Here is a 16,953-nt window from a genome sequence, read left to right on the forward strand (position 1 = left end):
AACAGTGGATGGGCCACAAAAATTTTGGCACTTGCCCCAGAATTCCAACGAAAGATGTGTAATTCATACAGTATGCCCCTAAAATATGTATCTCTATTAATTCCTAATAACCAGAACTAGATCGTTAAAGGGTTTTTGCAGCAGCATATCATACAAATAATTTTTAGAGATGAGCGAGCATACTCGATAAGGCAAACTACTCGAGCGAGTAGTGTCTTATTCGAGTACCTGCCCGCTCGTCTCTAAAGATTCGGCTGCCGGCGCGGGTGAGAGTTGAGTTGCGGCGGTGAGCAGGGGGGAGCGGGGGGGGGGAGAGAGGGAGAGAGAGATCTCCCCTCCGTTCCTCCCCGCTGCTCCCCCCCCCTGCCGGCACCCCGGCACCCGGATCTTTAGAGACGAGCGGGCAGGTACTCGAATAAGGCACTACTCGCTCAAGTAGTTTGCCTTATCAAGTATGCTCGCTCATCTTTAGTCATTTTTAATATTTTTTCTCTGTGAAATAATCATGGTATATCTTTCACTTTTGTCTTTTAGGGAACATCATTGTACTTTGGTCGACCTGCAGAACAACTGTCCTGAAATCTGTGACCAACCGCTTCATGAAGAATCTAGCTTGCTCTGGCATCTGTGCCAGTTTGGTGTGTGTGCCTTTTGACATTGTGCTCAGTGCCAGCCCACAGTGCTGCTGGTGGATTTACACTTTACTTTTCTGTAAGACCATCAAATTCTTGCACAAAGTTTTCTGCTCTGTGACCATCCTCAGTTTTGCTGCTATCGCTTTGGATAGGTAAATGCAAGCTTTTATAAACTGCATTGTCAGCAAATAAACTTTATTATATATTTTTATTAATTATGCTAAATTCTGCTTTCATTTATAATTTACTATTAATCATAAACTAAATATTTTAAGTTCAATGCAAGAAAAAAAGGAAAAATCCTCAGCGCTCACAACATGTTATATGCAAGGGATGAATAAATGGAGAGATTGTGGAACTTACTTGGTAGAGGCGCCTATAGCCCAGGCGCCTCTTAATCCAGGGTAGCTTATCACGTAATGATTAGAGATGAGCGAGCACCAAAATGCTCGGGTGCTCGAGGGTTCGTTTCGAGTAACGAACCCCATTGAAGTCAATGGGCGACCCGAGCATTTTTGTATATCGCCGATGCTCGCTAAGGTTTCCATTTGTGAAAATCGGGGCAATTCAAGAAAGTGATGGGAACGACACAGCAACGGATAGGGCAGGCGAGGGGCTACATGTTGGGCTGCATCTCAAGTTCCCAGGTCGCACTATTAAGCCACAGTAGCGGCAAGAGTGGCCCCCCCCCCCAACAACTCTTACTTCTGAAAAGCCCTCATTAGCAATGCATACCTTAGCTAAGCACCACACTACCTCCAACAAAGCACAATCACTGCTTGCATGACACTCCGCTGCCACTTCTCCTGGGTTACATGCTGCCCAACCCCCCCCCCTGCACGACCCAGTGTCCACAGCGCACACCAAATTGTCCCTGCGCAGCCTTCAGCTGCACTCATGCCACGCCACACTCATGTCTATTTATAAGTGCGTCTGCCATGAGGAGGAACCACAGGCACACACTGCAGAGGGTTGGCAAGGCTAGGCAGCGACCCTCTTTAAAAGGGGCGGGGCGATAGCCCACAATGCTGTACAGAAGCAATGAGAAATATAATCCTGTGCCACCGCCATCAGGAGCTGCACACGTTGGCATAGCAATGGGGAACCTATGTGCCACACACTATTCATTCTGTCAAGGTGTCTGCATGCCCCAGTCAGACTGCGGTTTTTTATAAATAGTCACAGGCAGGTACAACTCCGCAATGGGAATTCCGTGTGCACCCACAGCATGGGTGGCTCCCTGGAACCCACCGGCTGTAAATTAATGTATCCCATTGCATTGCCCATCACAGCTGAGGTAATGTCATGTTTAATGCAAGTGGGCTTTGGCCCACACTGCATGCCCCAGTCAGACTGGGGTTCTTTAGAAGTGGACACATGCAGTTACAACTCCGTGTGGACCCACGGCATGGGTGGCTCCCTGGAACTCACCGGCGGTACATAAATATATCCCATTGCAGTGCCCAACACAGCTGATGTAACGTCAGCTGTAATGCAGGTGGGCTAAAAATTAATTGGATTACACTGTAGGCGAGGGCCCCCAAAAATTGGTGTACCAACAGTACTAATGTACCTCAGAAAAATTGCCCATGCCCAACCAAGAGGGCAGGTGAAACCCATTAATCGCTTTGGTTAATGTGGCTTAATTGGTAACTAGGCCTGGAGGCAGCCCAGTTAAAATAAAAATTGGTTCAGGTGAAAGTTTCAACGCTTTAATGAGCATTGAAACGTATAAAATTTGTTTAGAAAAATTATATGACTGAGCCTTGTGGGCCTAAGAAAAATTGCCCGTTCGGCGTGATTATGTGAGGTTTCAGGAGGAGGAGCAGGAGGAGGAGGAGGAATATTATACACAGATTGATGAAGCAAAAATGTCCCCGTTTTTGATGGTGATAGAGAACGATGCTTCCATCCGCAGGTGCAGCCTACGTATTGCTTAGGTATCGCTGCTGTCCGCTGGTGAAGAAGAGAAGTCTGGGGAAATCCAGGCTTTGTTCATCTTGATGAGTGTAAGCCTGTCGGCACTGTCGGTTGACAGGCGGGTACGCTTATCCGTGATGATTCCCCCAGCCGCACTAAACACCCTCTCTGACAAGACGCTAGCCGCAGGACAAGCAAGCACCTCCAGGGCATACAGCGCGAGTTCAGGCCACGTGTCCAGCTTCGACACCCAGTAGTTGTAGGGGGCAGAGGCGTCACCGAGGACGGTCGTGCGATCGGCTACGTACTCCCTCACCATCCTTTTACAGTGCTCCCGCCAACTCAGCCTTGACTGGGGACTGGTGACACAGTCTTGCTGGGGAGCCATAAAGCTGGCAAAGGCCTTGGAGAATGTTCCCCTGCCTGCGCTGTACATGCTACCTGATCTCTGCGCCTCCCCTGCTACCTGGCCCTCGGAACTGCGCCTTCTGCCACTAGCGCTGTCGGATGGGAAGTTTACCATCAGTTTGTCCACCAGCGCCCTGTGGTATAGCATCATTCTGGAACCCCTTTCCTCTTCGGGAATGAGAGTGGAAAGGTTCTCCTTATACCGTGGGTCGAGCAGTGTGTACACCCAGTAATCCGTAGTGGCCAGAATGCGTGTAACGTGAGGGTCACGAGAAAGGCATCCTAACATGAAGTCAGCCATGTGTGCCAGGGTACCTGTACGCAACACATGGCTGTCCTCACTAGGAAGATCACTTTCAGGATCCTCCTCCTCCTCCTCCTCCTCCTCCTCTGGCCATACACGCTGAAAGGATGACAGGCAAGCAGCATGTGTACCCTCAGCAGTGGGCCAAGCTGTCTCTTTCCCCTCCTCCTCATGCTCCTCCCCCTCCTCCTCCTCCTCAACGCTCTGAGATATAGACATGAGGGTGCTCTGACTATCCAGCGACATACTGTCTTCCCACGCCTCCGTTTCCGAGTGCAAAGCATCTGCCTTTATGCTTTGCAGGGAACTTCTCAAGAGGCATAGCAGAGGAATGGTGACGCTAATGATTGCAGCATCCCCGCTCACCATCTGGGTAGACTCCTCAAAGTTTCCAAGGACCTGGCAGATGTCTGCCAACCAGGCCCACTCTTCTGTAAAGAATTGAGGAGGCTGACTCCCACTACGCCGCCCATGTTGGAGTTGGTATTCCACAATAGCTCTACGCTGCTCATAGAGCCTGGCCAACATGTGGAGCGTAGAGTTCCACCGTGTGGGCACGTCGCACAGCAATCGGTGCACTGGCAGATTAAACCGATGTTGCAGGGTCCGCAGGGTGGCAGCGTCCGTCTTGGAGTTGCGGAAATGTGCGCAGAGCCGGCGCACCTTTCCGAGCAGGTATGACAAGTGTGGGTAGCTGTTCAGAAAGCGCTGAACCACCAAATTAAAGACATGGGCCAGGCATGGCACGTGCATCAGGCTGCCGAGCTGCAGAGCCTCCACCAGGTTACGGCCGTTGTCACACACGACCATGCCCGGTTGGAGGCTCAGCGGCGCAAGCCAGCGGTCAGTCTGCTCTGTCAGACCCTGCAGCAGTTCGTGGGCCGTGTGCCTCTTCTCTCCTAAGCTGAGTAGTTTCAGCACGGCCTGCTGACGCTTGCCCACTGCTGTGCTGCCACGTCGCGCGACACCGACTGCTGGCGACGTGCTGCTGCTGACACATCTTGATTGCGAGACAGAGGTTGCGTTGGAGGAGGAGGAGGAGGAGGGTGGTTAAGTGGAGGAAGCATACACCGCCGCAGATACCAGCACCGAGCTGGGGCCCGCAATTCTGGGGGTGGGTAGGACGTGAGCGGTCCCAGGCTCTGACTCGGTCCCAGCCTCCACTAAATTCACCCAATGTGCCGTCAGGGAGATATAGTGGCCCTGTCCGCCTGTGCTTGTCCACGTGTCCGTTGTTAAGTGGACCTTGGCAGTAACCGCGTTGGTGAGGGCGCGTACAATGTTGCGGGAGACGTGGTCGTGCAGGGCTGGGACGGCACATCGGGAAAAGTAGTGGCAACTGGGAACCGAGTAGCGCGGGGCCGCAGCCGCCATCATGCTTTTGAAAGCCTCCGTTTCCACAAGCCTATACGGCAGCATCTCCAGGCTGATCAATTTGGCAATGTGCACGTTTAACGCTTGAGCGTGCGGGTGCGTGGCGGCGTACTTGCGTTTGCGCTCAAACAGTGGCGCTAGCGACGTCTGGACGCTGCGCTGAGAGACATTGCTGGATGAGGCCGAGGACAGCGGAGGTGAGGGTGTGGGTGCAGGCCCGGAGACAGTAGTGCCTGTGTCCTCAGAGGGGGGTTGGATCTCAGTGGCAGGTTGGGGCACAGGGGGAGAGGCAGTGGTGCAAACCAGAGGCGGTGAACGGCCTTCGTCCCACCTTGTGGGGTGCTTGGCCATCATATGCCTGCGCATGCTGGTGGTGGTGGCTCCCCAGCTGATCTTGGCGCGACAAAGGTTGCACACCACCGTTCGTCAGGCGTCTCTGTGAAAAACTGCCACACCGTAGAGCACCTTGACCTCTGCAGGGTGGCATGGCGCAAGGGGGCGCTTTTGGAAACAGTTGGTGGATTATTCAGTCTGGCCCTGCCTCTACCCCTGGCCACCGCACTGGCTCGGCCTGTGCTCACATCCTGACTTGGGCCTCCGCGTCCTCGCCCGCGTCCACGTCCTCTAGGCCTACCCCTACCCCTCAGCATGGTGTATTACCAGTAGTGCAGAAACAGAACGCTGTAATTAAATGTGCCGCTTATTGGCCTGTGGTTGGAGGCTGACTTCGCTTACGGAACGCCAGGAAATAATTTTGCGCAAGCCTGCTGTAACACTTAGCTGGCTTCGTATGAATTAGGAGGACAACTACACCCAGCAGAGACCCAGAACACTGAGGACAGTCACAGGCAGCCCAAATAGATTTTTTTCCCCAAATGTTTTTGCAAAGGCCCACTGCCTATATTCAATAAATATATGTCTTCTGTCCCTGCCTCACAATATATGTCTTCTGTCCCTGCCTCACCGCGACTACTGGCCCTGGAGTATGTATAATTACTGCAGGGCGCAATGCTCTGCATGGCCGATATACAAAAAAAAAAAAAATGTGCAACACTGCAAAAAGCAGCCTCCACAGTATTGCACACGGTTAGATGTGGCCCTAAGAAGGACCGTTGGGGTTCTTGAAGCCAAAAATACTCCTAACACTCTCCCTATAGCAGCTCCGGCACCAACAGCACTTTCCCTCCTCTTTGTCAGAACAAATCTGTGGCGAGCCGCGGGAGGGGCCGATTTTTATACTCGGGTGACACCTGATCTCACCAGCCACTCACTGCAGGGGGGTGGTATAGGGCTTGAACGTCGCAGGGGGAAGTTGTAATGCCTTCCCTGTTTTTCTATTGGCCAGAAAAGCGCGCTAACGTCTCAGAGATGAAAGTGAAAGTAACTCGAACATCGCATGGTACTCGTCACGAGTAACGAGCATCTCGAACACGCTAATACTCGAACGAGTATCAAGCTCGGACGAGTACGTTCGCTCATCTCTAGTAATGATGAATGTCCAAGGTATTGGAGATATTTTCACAATTTTAATATGTGCAGGGGTAAAATACACAACGCGTTTCGGCCGGACGGCCTTTTTCAAGTGTAAAGATTACAAAAAAGCATTCATATATATAAGTAAAATACCTGATAAGTGATGTGTCTTGTAACGAGTCAGATCTCCCGTTTGCATGAAAGGGGAAGGAAAGGGGAGGGGAAAGGGGAGGAGGGACGCTCAGGTTTGACGTAGTAACCATGTGATAAAGTGTCATGGGAATCCTTCCATAACGTGGGGGGAGCGAATAGAGCCACGTCATTATGGTCGTGTGTTAAGAACATGTCAGGTGGCTTTATGGGAAAGCTGTAGCTTCTATGGGTTCATTGGTATTGTATCGCTTGGCGCATGGTGCTCTGACGTGTTTAATGAAATAGCGTGTTGAATTACGTGATGACATCACCTAACAGGTGACGCTCCAAAGGTATCCAACGTGATGACGTACTTTACGTACGGAACGTCCGTTGATATAATAAGGGACATTCAGTCTCCAGTTTATCACAGGGTGCATGGCGCCATTACGCGTCATAGTTTATGTAATGGCGTTTCAACATGTTTACGTATGGAGCGTCAATTTATAGATGGAAGACGTTTATTCTCAAAAATAAACTTAATGTAATATTGCATGATGTGTGGCGCCATGATGCGCCGTAAGTATAGAATACAGACATGATTTATAGTATATATTGCATGACTAATGGCATATTGTTACTATAATGCATTTTGTAACGTGATTCAGAACATATGTATATTATATTATATAATAATAACACAAATTTCACATGATTATTATAAATTAAAGGTAATAAAATTACATTATAAAATACTTCAATTATTGCTAAAACATATTAAAATGATTATCATCACTACTTAAAAAATATGTTGATGTTTATGCTAACGTACTACTCATACAATGATTATATAGTATGTTCCCAAAGTCATGTAGTACCATATATTAATATAAATAAGCTGTATATCGCATTGAAGGCTATCATCCTGCCATAATGTGATCATCTATTTTTCTATAAATATAAATAAAATTAAATAAAAATTATATTCTTATTAGAGATGAGCGAACGTACTCATCCGAGCTTGATATTCGTGCGAATATTAGGGTGTTCGGGATGCTCGTTACTCTTAACGAGTACCACGCGATGTTCGGGTTACTTTCACTTTCATCTCTGAGACGTTAGCGCGCTTTTCTGGCCAATTGAAAGACAGGGAAGGCATTACAACTTCCCCCTGTGACGTTCCAGCCCTATACCACCCCCCTGCTGTGAGTGGCTGGCGAGATTAGGTGTCACCCGAGTATAAAAGTCGGCCCCTCCCGCGGCTCGCCTCAGATGCCTTGTGAGTTAGCTGAGGGACAGTGCTGCTGGTGCCGGAGCTGCTGTAGGGAGAGTGTTAGTAGTGAGTGTAGGCTTCAAGAACCCCAACGGTCCTTCTTAGGGCCACATCTATCCGTGTGGAGGCTGCTGTTAGCAGTGTTGCCCATTTTGTTGTTTTTCAAAATCGGCTGTGCAGAGCATTGCGCCCTGCAGTAATACTACAGGGACAGAAGTGGTGGTTAGGCAGGGAGAGTGTTAGGAGTGAGTGTAGGCTTCAAGAACCCCAACGGTCCTTCTTAGGGCCACATTTAACCGTGTGCAGAACTGTGCAGGCTGCTGTTAGCAGTGTTGCATTTTTTTTATTTTTTTTTTAAATCGGCTGTGCAGAGCATTGCGCCCTGCAGTAATACTACAGGGACAGAATTGTGTAGGCAGGGCCAGAAGACATATATTATTGATTGAATATACGCAGTGGGCCTTTTCTTTACCAAAAAAAGGGAAACATTCTATTTGGCCTGTCTCTGACAGTCCTCAGCGTTCAGGGTACGTGTGTGGTGGGTGCAGAATGTAAACAGAAATCATACGCAGCCAGCTACGTTTAACAGCAGGCTTGCGCATATTTCTTTCCTGCCTGGGAAAAATTACCGCTCTGCTGTAGTTAATAACTCTGCAACCCTGCAGTTCTGTGACACATTTGCAGGGCCAGAAGACATATATTATTGATTGAATATACGCAGTGAGCCTTTTCTTTACCAAAAAAAGGGAAACATTCTATTTGGCCTGCCTCTGACAGTCCTCAGCGTTCAGGGTACGTGTGTGGTGGGTGCAGAACGTAAACAGAAATCATACGCAGCCAGCTACGTTTAGCAGCAGGCTTGCGCATATTTCTTTCCTGCCTGGGAAAAATCACCGCTCTGCTGTAGTTAATAACTCTGCAACCCTGCAGTTCTGTGACACATTTGCAGGGCCAGAAGACATATATTATTGATTGAATATACGCAGTGGGCCTTTTCTTTACCAAAAAAAGGGAAACATTCTATTTGGCCTGCCTCTGACAGTCCTCAGCGTTCTGGGTACGTGTGTGGTGGGTGCAGAACGTAAACAGAAATCATACGCAGCCAGCTACGTTTAGCAGCAGGCTTGCGCATATTTCTTTCCTGCCTGGGAAAAATCACCGCTCTGCTGTAGTTAATAACTCTGCAACCCTGCAGTTCTGTGACACATTTGCAGGGCCAGAAGACATATATTATTGATTGAATATACGCAGTGGGCCTTTTCTTTACCAAAAAAAGGGAAACATTCTATTTGGCCTGCCTCTGACAGTCCTCAGCGTTCTGGGTACGTGTGTGGTGGGTGCAGAACGTAAACAGAAATCATACGCAGCCAGCTACGTTTAGCAGCAGGCTTGCGCATATTTCTTTCCTGCCTGGGAAAAATCACCGCTCTGCTGTAGTTAATAACTCTGCAACCCTGCAGTTCTGTGACACATTTGCAGGGCCAGAAGACATATATTATTGATTGAATATACGCAGTGGGCCTTTTCTCTACCAAAAAAAGGGAAACATTCTATTTGGCCTGCCTCTGACAGTCCTCAGCGTTCTGGGTACGTGTGTGGTGGGTGCAGAACGTAAACAGAAATCATACGCAGCCAGCTACGTTTAGCAGCAGGCTTGCGCATATTTCTTTCCTGCCTGGGAAAAATCATTGATCTGCTGTAGTTAATAACTCTGCAACCCTGCAGTTCTGTGACACATTTGCAGGGCCAGAAGACATATATTATTGATTGAATATATGCAGTGGGCCTTTTCTTTACCAAAAAAAGGGAAACATTCTATTTGGCCTGCCTCTGACAGTCCTCAGCGTACTGGGTACGTGTGTGGTGGGTGCAGAACGTAAACAGAAATCATACGCAGCCAGCTACGTTTAGCAGCAGGCTTGCGCATATTTCTTTCCTGCCTGGGAAAAATCACCGCTCTGCTGTAGTTAATAACTCTGCAACCCTGCAGTTCTGTGACACATTTGCAGGGCCAGAAGACATATATTATTGATTGAATATACGCAGTGGGCCTTTTCTTTACCAAAAAAAGGGAAACATTCTATTTGGCCTGCCTCTGACAGTCCTCAGCGTTCTGGGTACATGTGTGGTGGGTGCAGAACGTAAACAGAAATCATACGCAGCCAGCTACGTTTAGCAGCAGGCTTGCGCATATTTCTTTCCTGCCTGGGAAAAATCACCGCTCTGCTGTAGTTAATAACTCTGCAACCCTGCAGTTCTGTGACACATTTGCTGGGCCAGAAGACATATATTATTGATTGAATATACGCAGTGGGACTTTTCTTTACCAAAAAAAGGGAAACATTCTATTTGGCCTGCCTCTGACAGTCCTCAGCGTTCTGGGTACGTGTGTGGTGGGTGCAGAACGTAAACAGAAATCATACGCAGCCAGCTACGTTTAACAGCAGGCTTGTGCATATTTCTTTCCTGCCTGGGAAAAATCACCGCTCTGCTGTAGTTAATAACTCTGCAACCCTGCAGTTCTGTGACACATTTGCAGGGCCAGAAGACATATATTATTGATTGAATATACGCAGTGGGCCTTTTCTTTACCAAAAAAAGGGAAACATTCTATTTGGCCTGCCTCTGACAGTCCTCAGCGTTCTGGGTACGTGTGTGGTGGGTGCAGAACGTAAACAGAAATCATACGCAGCCAGCTACGTTTAACAGCAGGCTTGCGCATATTTCTTTCCTGTCTGGGAAATCAAATCACTGGTAATACACCATGCTGAGGGGTAGGGGTAGGCCTATAGGACGTGGACGCGGGCGAGGACGCGGAGGCCCAAGTCAGTGTGTGGGCACAGGCCGAGCCAGTGCGGTGGCCAGGGGTAGAGGCAGGGCCAGACCGAATAATCCACCAACTGTTTCCCAAAGCGCCCCCTTGCGCCATGCCACCCTGCAGAGGTCAAGGTGCTCTACGGTGTGTCAGTTTTTCACAGAGACGCCTGACGACCGACGAACACTGCTGTGCAACCTTTGTCGCGCCAAGATCAGCTGGGGAGGCACCACCAACAGCATGCGCAGGCATATGATGGCCAAGCACCCCACAAGGTGGGACGATGCCCGTTCACCGCCTCCGGTTTGCACCACTGCCTCTCCCCCTGTGCCCCAACCTGCCACTGAGATCCAACCCCCCTCTGAGGACACAGGCACTACCGTCTCCTGGCCTGCACCCACACCCTCACCTCCGCTGTCCTCGGCCGCATCCAGCAATGTCTCTCAGCGTAGCATCCAGACGTCGCTAGCGCCACAGTTTGAGTGCAAGCACAAGTACGACGCCACGCACCCGCACGCTCAAGCGTTAAACGTGCACATTGCAAAATTGATCAGCCTAGAGATGCTGCCGTATAGGCTTGTGGAAACGGAGGCTTTCAAAAGCATGATGGCGGCGGCGGCCCCGCGCTACTCGGTTCCCAGTCGCCACTACTTTTCCCGATGTGCCATCCCAGGCCTGCACGACCACGTCTCCCGCAACATTGTACGCGCCCTCACCAACGCGGTTACTGCCAAGGTCCACTTAACAACAGACACGTGGACAAGCACAGGCGGGCAGGGCCACTATATCTCCCTGACGGCACATTGGGTGAATTTAGTGGAGGCTGGGACCGAGTCAGAGCCTGGGACCGCTCACGTCCTACCCACCCCCCGAATTGCGTGCCCCAGCTCGGTGGTGGTATCTGCGGGGGTATATGCTTCCTCCACTAAACCACCCTCCTCCTCCTCCTACGCAACCTCTGTCTCGCAATCAAGATGTGTCAGCAGCAGCACGTCGCCAGCAGTCGGTGTCACGCGGCGTGGCAGCACAGCGGTGGGCAAGCGTCAGCAGGCCGTGCTGAAACTACTCAGCTTAGGAGATAAGAGGCACACGGCCCACAAACTGCTGCAGGGTCTGACAGAGCAGACCGACCGCTGGCTTGCGCCGCTGAGCCTCCAACCGGGCATGGTCATGTGTGACAACGGCCGTAAGCTGGTGACAGCTCTGCAGCTCGGCAGCCTCACGCACGTGCCATGCCTGGCCCACGTCTTTAATTTGGTGGTTCAGCGCTTTCTGAAAAGCTACCCCCACTTGTCAGACCTGCTCGGAAAGGTGCGCCAGCTCTGCGCACATTTCCGCAAATCACACACGCACGCTGCCACCCTGCGCACCCTGCAACATCGGTTTAATCTGCCAGTGCACCGACTGCTGTGCGACGTGCCCACACAGTGGAACTCTACGCTCCACATGTTGGCTAGACTCTATGAGCAGCGTAGAGCTATAGTGGAATACCAACTCCAACTTGCACGGCGCAGTGGGAGTCAGCCTCCTCAATTATTTACAGAAGAGTGGGCCTGGTTGGCAGACATCTGCCAGGTCCTTGGAAAATTTGAGGAGTCTACCCAGATGGTGAGCGGCGATGCTGCAATCATTAGCGTCACCATTCCTCTGCTATGCATCTTGAGAAGTTCCCTGCAAAGCATAAAGGCAGACGCTTTGCGCTCGGAAACAGAGCCGGGGGAAGACAGTATGTCGCTGGATAGTCAGAGCACCCTCCTGTCTATATCTCAGCGCGTTCAGGAGGAGGAGGAGGAGCATGAGGAGGATGAGGAGGAGGGGGAAGAGACAGCTTGGCCCACTGCTGACGGTACCCATGCTGCTTGCCTGTCATCCTTTCAGCGTGTATGGCCTGAGGAGGAGGAGGATCCTGAAAGTGATCTTCCTAGTGAAGACAGCCATGTGTTGCGTACAGGTACCCTGGCACACATGGCTGACTTCATGTTAGGATGCCTTTCTCGTGACCCTCGCGTTACACGCATTCTGGCCACTACGGATTACTGGGTGTACACACTGCTCGATCCACGGTATAAGGAGAGCCTTTGCACTCTCATTCCCGAAGAGGAAAGGGGTTCAAGAATGATGCTATACCACAGGGCGCTGGTGGACAAACTGATGGTAAACTTCCCATCCGACAGCGCTAGTGGCAGAAGGCGCAGTTCCGAGGGCCAGGTAGCAGGGGAGGCGCAGAGATCAGGCAGCATGTACAGCGCAGGCAGGGGAACATTCTCCAAGGCCTTTGCCAGCTTTATGGCTCCCCAGCAAGACTGTGTCACCAGTCCCCAGTCAAGGCTGAGTTGGCGGGAGCACTGTAAAAAGATGGTGAGGGAGTACGTAGCCGATTGCAGCACCGTCCTCGGTGACGCCTCTGCCCCCTACAACTACTGGGTGTTGAAGCTGGACACGTGTCCTGAACTCGCGCTGTATGCCCTGGAGGTGCACAGCCTTCATGTAACCTCAGTAGTATAAGTAGCAACCAATCACAGCACAGCTTTCATGTTTCCTCAGCAGTATAATATATAGCAACCAATCACAGCACAGCTTTCATGTTACCTCAGCAATATAAGAAATAGCAACCAATCACAGCACAGCTTTCATTTTACCTCAGCATTCTCAATATCCAGCAATTCTCTTGCGAAACGTTCGGCGGATGCATCATTTTGTAGTTGAACACGCTTGCTCGTAATGCCTTTTGCTTTTGTGCTTGAGATGGTAATCAAACAATCTTTGTCTGGGGGGAATAATTGTCGACGATGCTCGCACGCGCGCCACCTATCGTAGGATAGATGTACTATGCCAGTAATCTTCCCAGGAGTGTACTTAACAACTTCCCAAAGTTTCATGGCGATTGGATGAATGGTGTAATAATGCATGAAGGACAGACAGACAGACGGATGAACAGACATATATTCATTTTTATATATATAGATGACATTGGGAAGTGATGGAATTAGATTATGTACGTAAAATTTGGACGCTAATTCTTTTGCGCTTAGAATTGAATAATCGAGTTGGGACCCATTAACTTTTCCTATTTATGACATAATCAATGCTAATGCCAAAGTTCAAATTTCTATGACATTGGGAAGTGAGAGAATTAGATTCTGTATGTAAAATTTTGACGCTAATTCTTTGGCGCTTAGAATTGAATAATCGAGTTGGGACCCATTAACTTTTCCTATTTATGACATAATCAATGGTCATGCCAAATTTCAAGTTTCTATGACATTGGGAAGCGAGAAAATTAGATTCCGTACGTAAAATTTGGACGCTAATTCTTTGGCGCTTAGAATTGAATAATCGAGTAGGGACCCATTACCTTTTCCTATTTATGACATAATCAATGCTCGTGCCAAATTTCCTGTTTCTACGACATCGCGAAGTGAGAGAATTAGTGGCAGTGATGGAAATCAAACGATCTACGTGGGGGGTGTAACTGTCGACGACGCTCGCACGCGCGCCATTTATCATAGCATAATTGTACTATGCCTATAATCTTCCCAGGAGTGCACTCAACAACTTCCCAAAGTTTCATGGCGATCGGATGAATGGTGTAGTAGCGCATAAAGGACAAACAGACAGACAGACAGACATGCAGACATACATTCAATTTTATATATATAGATATGACATCAGGAAGTGAGAGAATTAGATTCCGTACGTAAAATTTGAACGCTAATTCTTTGGCGCTTAGAATTGAATAATCGAGTTGGACCCATTAACTTTTCCTATTTATGACATAATCAATGCTCGTGCCAAATTTCAAGTTTCTATGATATTGTGAAGTGAGAGAATTAGATTCCGTATGTAAAATTTGGACGCTAATTCTTTGGCGCTTAAAATTGAATAATCGAGTTAGGACCCATTAACTTTTCCTATTTATGACATAATCAATGCCTGTGCCAAATTTCAAGTTTCTATGTGAGAAAATTACATTCCGTACGTAAAATTTGGACGCTAATTCTTTGGCGCATAGAATTGAATAATCGAGTTGGGACCCATTAGCTTTTCCTATTTATGACATATTCAATGCCCGTGCCAAATTTCAAGTTTCTATATGAGAAAATTACATTCCGTACGTAAAATTTGGACGCTAATTCTTTTGCGCATAGAATTGAATAATCGAGTTGGGACCCATTAGCGTTTTCTATTTATGACATATTCAATGCCCGTGGCCAAATTTCAAGTTTCTATGTGAGAAAATGACATTCCGTACGTAAAATTTGGACGCTAATTCTTTGGCGCTTAAAATTGAATAATCGAGTTCGGACCCATTAGCTTTTCCTATTTATGACATAATCAATGCTCGTGCCAAATTTCATGTTTCTATGTGAGAAAATTACATTCCATACGTAAAATTTGGACGCTAATTCTTTTGCGCATAGAGTTGAATAATCGAGTTGGGACCCATTAGCTTTTCCTATTTATGACATATTCAATGCCCGTGCCAAATTTCAAGTTTCTATATGAGAAAATTACATTCCGTACGTAAAATTTGGACGCTAATTCTTTTGCGCATAGAATTGAATAATCGAGTTGGGACCCATTAGCGTTTTCTATTTATGACATATTCAATGCCCGTGGCCAAATTTCAAGTTTCTATGTGAGAAAATGACATTCCGTACGTAAAATTTGGACGCTAATTCTTTGGCGCATAGAATCGAATAATCGAGTTCGGACCCATTAGCTTTTCCTATTTATGACATAATCAATGCTCGTGCCAAATTTCATGTTTCTATGTGAGAAATTTACATTCCGTACGTAAAATTTGGACGCTAATTCTTTGGCGCATAGAATCGAATAATCGAGTTGGGACCCATTAGCTTTTCCTATTTATGACATAATCAATGCTCGTGCCAAATTTCATGTTTCTATGTGAGAAAATTACATTCCGTACGTAAAATTTGGACGCTAATTCTTTGGTGCATAGAATTGAATAATCAAGTTGGGACCCATTAGCATTTCCTATATATGACATATTCAATGCCCGTGCCAAATTTCAAGTTTCTATGTGAGAAAATTAGATTCCGTACGTAAAATTTGGACGCTAATTCTTTGGCGCATACAATTGAATAATCGAGTTGGGGCCCATTAGCTTTTCCTATTTATGACATAATCAATGCTTGTGCCAAATTTCAAGTTTCTATGACATTGGGAAGCGAGAAAATTAGATTCCGTACGTAAAATTTGGACGCTAATTCTTTGGCGCTTACAATTTAATAATCGAGTTGGGACCCATTACCTTTTCCTATTTATGACATAATCAATGCTCGTGCCAAATTGCATGTTTCTACAACATCAAGAAGTGAGAGAATTAGTGGCAATGATGGAAATCGAACGATCTAAGTGGGGGGGCGTAACTGTCGACGACGCTCGCACGCGCGCCATTTATCATAGCATAAATGTACTATGCCTATAATCTTCCCAGGAGTGTACTCAACAACTTCCCAAAGTTTCATGGCGATCGGATGAATGGTGTAGTAGCGCATAAAGGACAAACAGACAGACAGACAGACACAGACATACATTCAATTTTATATATATGGATAACTAGCTTACCCGTCGCGCGTTGCTGCGAAGACAGACAGACATATATTCATTCGTTTTTATATATCTAGATAACAACTAATCACAGCGCAGCTTTCATGTTACTTCAGTGGTATAATATATAACAACCAATCACAGCGCAGCTTTCATGTTACCTTAGCAGTATAAAATATAACAACCAATCACAGCGCAGCTTTCATGTTACCTCAGCAGTAAGAGAAATAACAACCAATCACAGCGCAACTTTTATTCTGCCTCAGCAATATAAAAAATAGCAACCAATCACAGCGCAGCTTTCATGTTACCTCTGCGGTATTATATATAGCAACCAATCACAGCGCAGCTTTCATGTTACCTCAGTGGTATAATATATAACAACAAATCGCAGCACAGCTTTCATGCAACCTCAGTAGTATAAGAAGTAGCCACCAATCACAGCACAGCTTTCATGTTACCTGAGCAGTATAAGAGATAGCAACCAATCACAGCACAGCTTTCATGCAATCTCAGCATTCTCAATATCCAGCAATTGTCTTGCGAAACGTTCGGCGGATGCATCATTTTCTGGTTGAACACTCATCCCGTTGCTCATAATGCCTTTTACTTTTGTGCTTGAGATGGAAATCAAACGATCTTTTTCTGGGGGGCATAACTGTCGACGATGCTCACACGCGCGCCACCTGTCGTAGGATTGTTGTACTATGCCTATAATCTTCCCAGGAGTGTACTCAACAACTTCCCAAAGTCTCATGGCAATTGGATGAATGGTGTAGTAATACATAAAGGACAGACAGACAGACATACATTCATTTATATATATCAGGAAGTGAGAGAATTAGATTCCGTACGTAAAATTTGGACGCTAATTGTTTTGCGCTTAGAATTGAATATTCGAGTTGGGACCCATTAGCGTTTCCTATTTATGACATATTCAATGCCCGTGCCAAATTTGATGTTTCTATGTGAGAAAATTACATTCCGTACGTAAAATTTGGATGCTAATTCTTTTGCGCATAGAATTGAATAATGGAGTTGG

General features: G+C 47.6%; 1 protein-coding gene across 1 annotated transcript in view; it reads left to right on the forward strand.

The window, feature by feature from the left end:
- Positions 1-16,953, forward strand: part of GPR176 (G protein-coupled receptor 176) — a 166,955-nt gene that overhangs the window by 131,092 nt on the left and 18,910 nt on the right. The window contains exon 2 of the mRNA XM_066605843.1: positions 535-787. Coding sequence (XP_066461940.1) covers positions 535-787 — 253 coding nt within the window. The remainder of the gene's footprint in view (positions 1-534; positions 788-16,953) is intronic.

The sequence above is a fragment of the Eleutherodactylus coqui genome, chromosome 6, assembly GCF_035609145.1.
Source record: "Eleutherodactylus coqui strain aEleCoq1 chromosome 6, aEleCoq1.hap1, whole genome shotgun sequence".
In the NCBI taxonomy this organism is placed as follows: domain Eukaryota; kingdom Metazoa; phylum Chordata; class Amphibia; order Anura; family Eleutherodactylidae; genus Eleutherodactylus; species Eleutherodactylus coqui.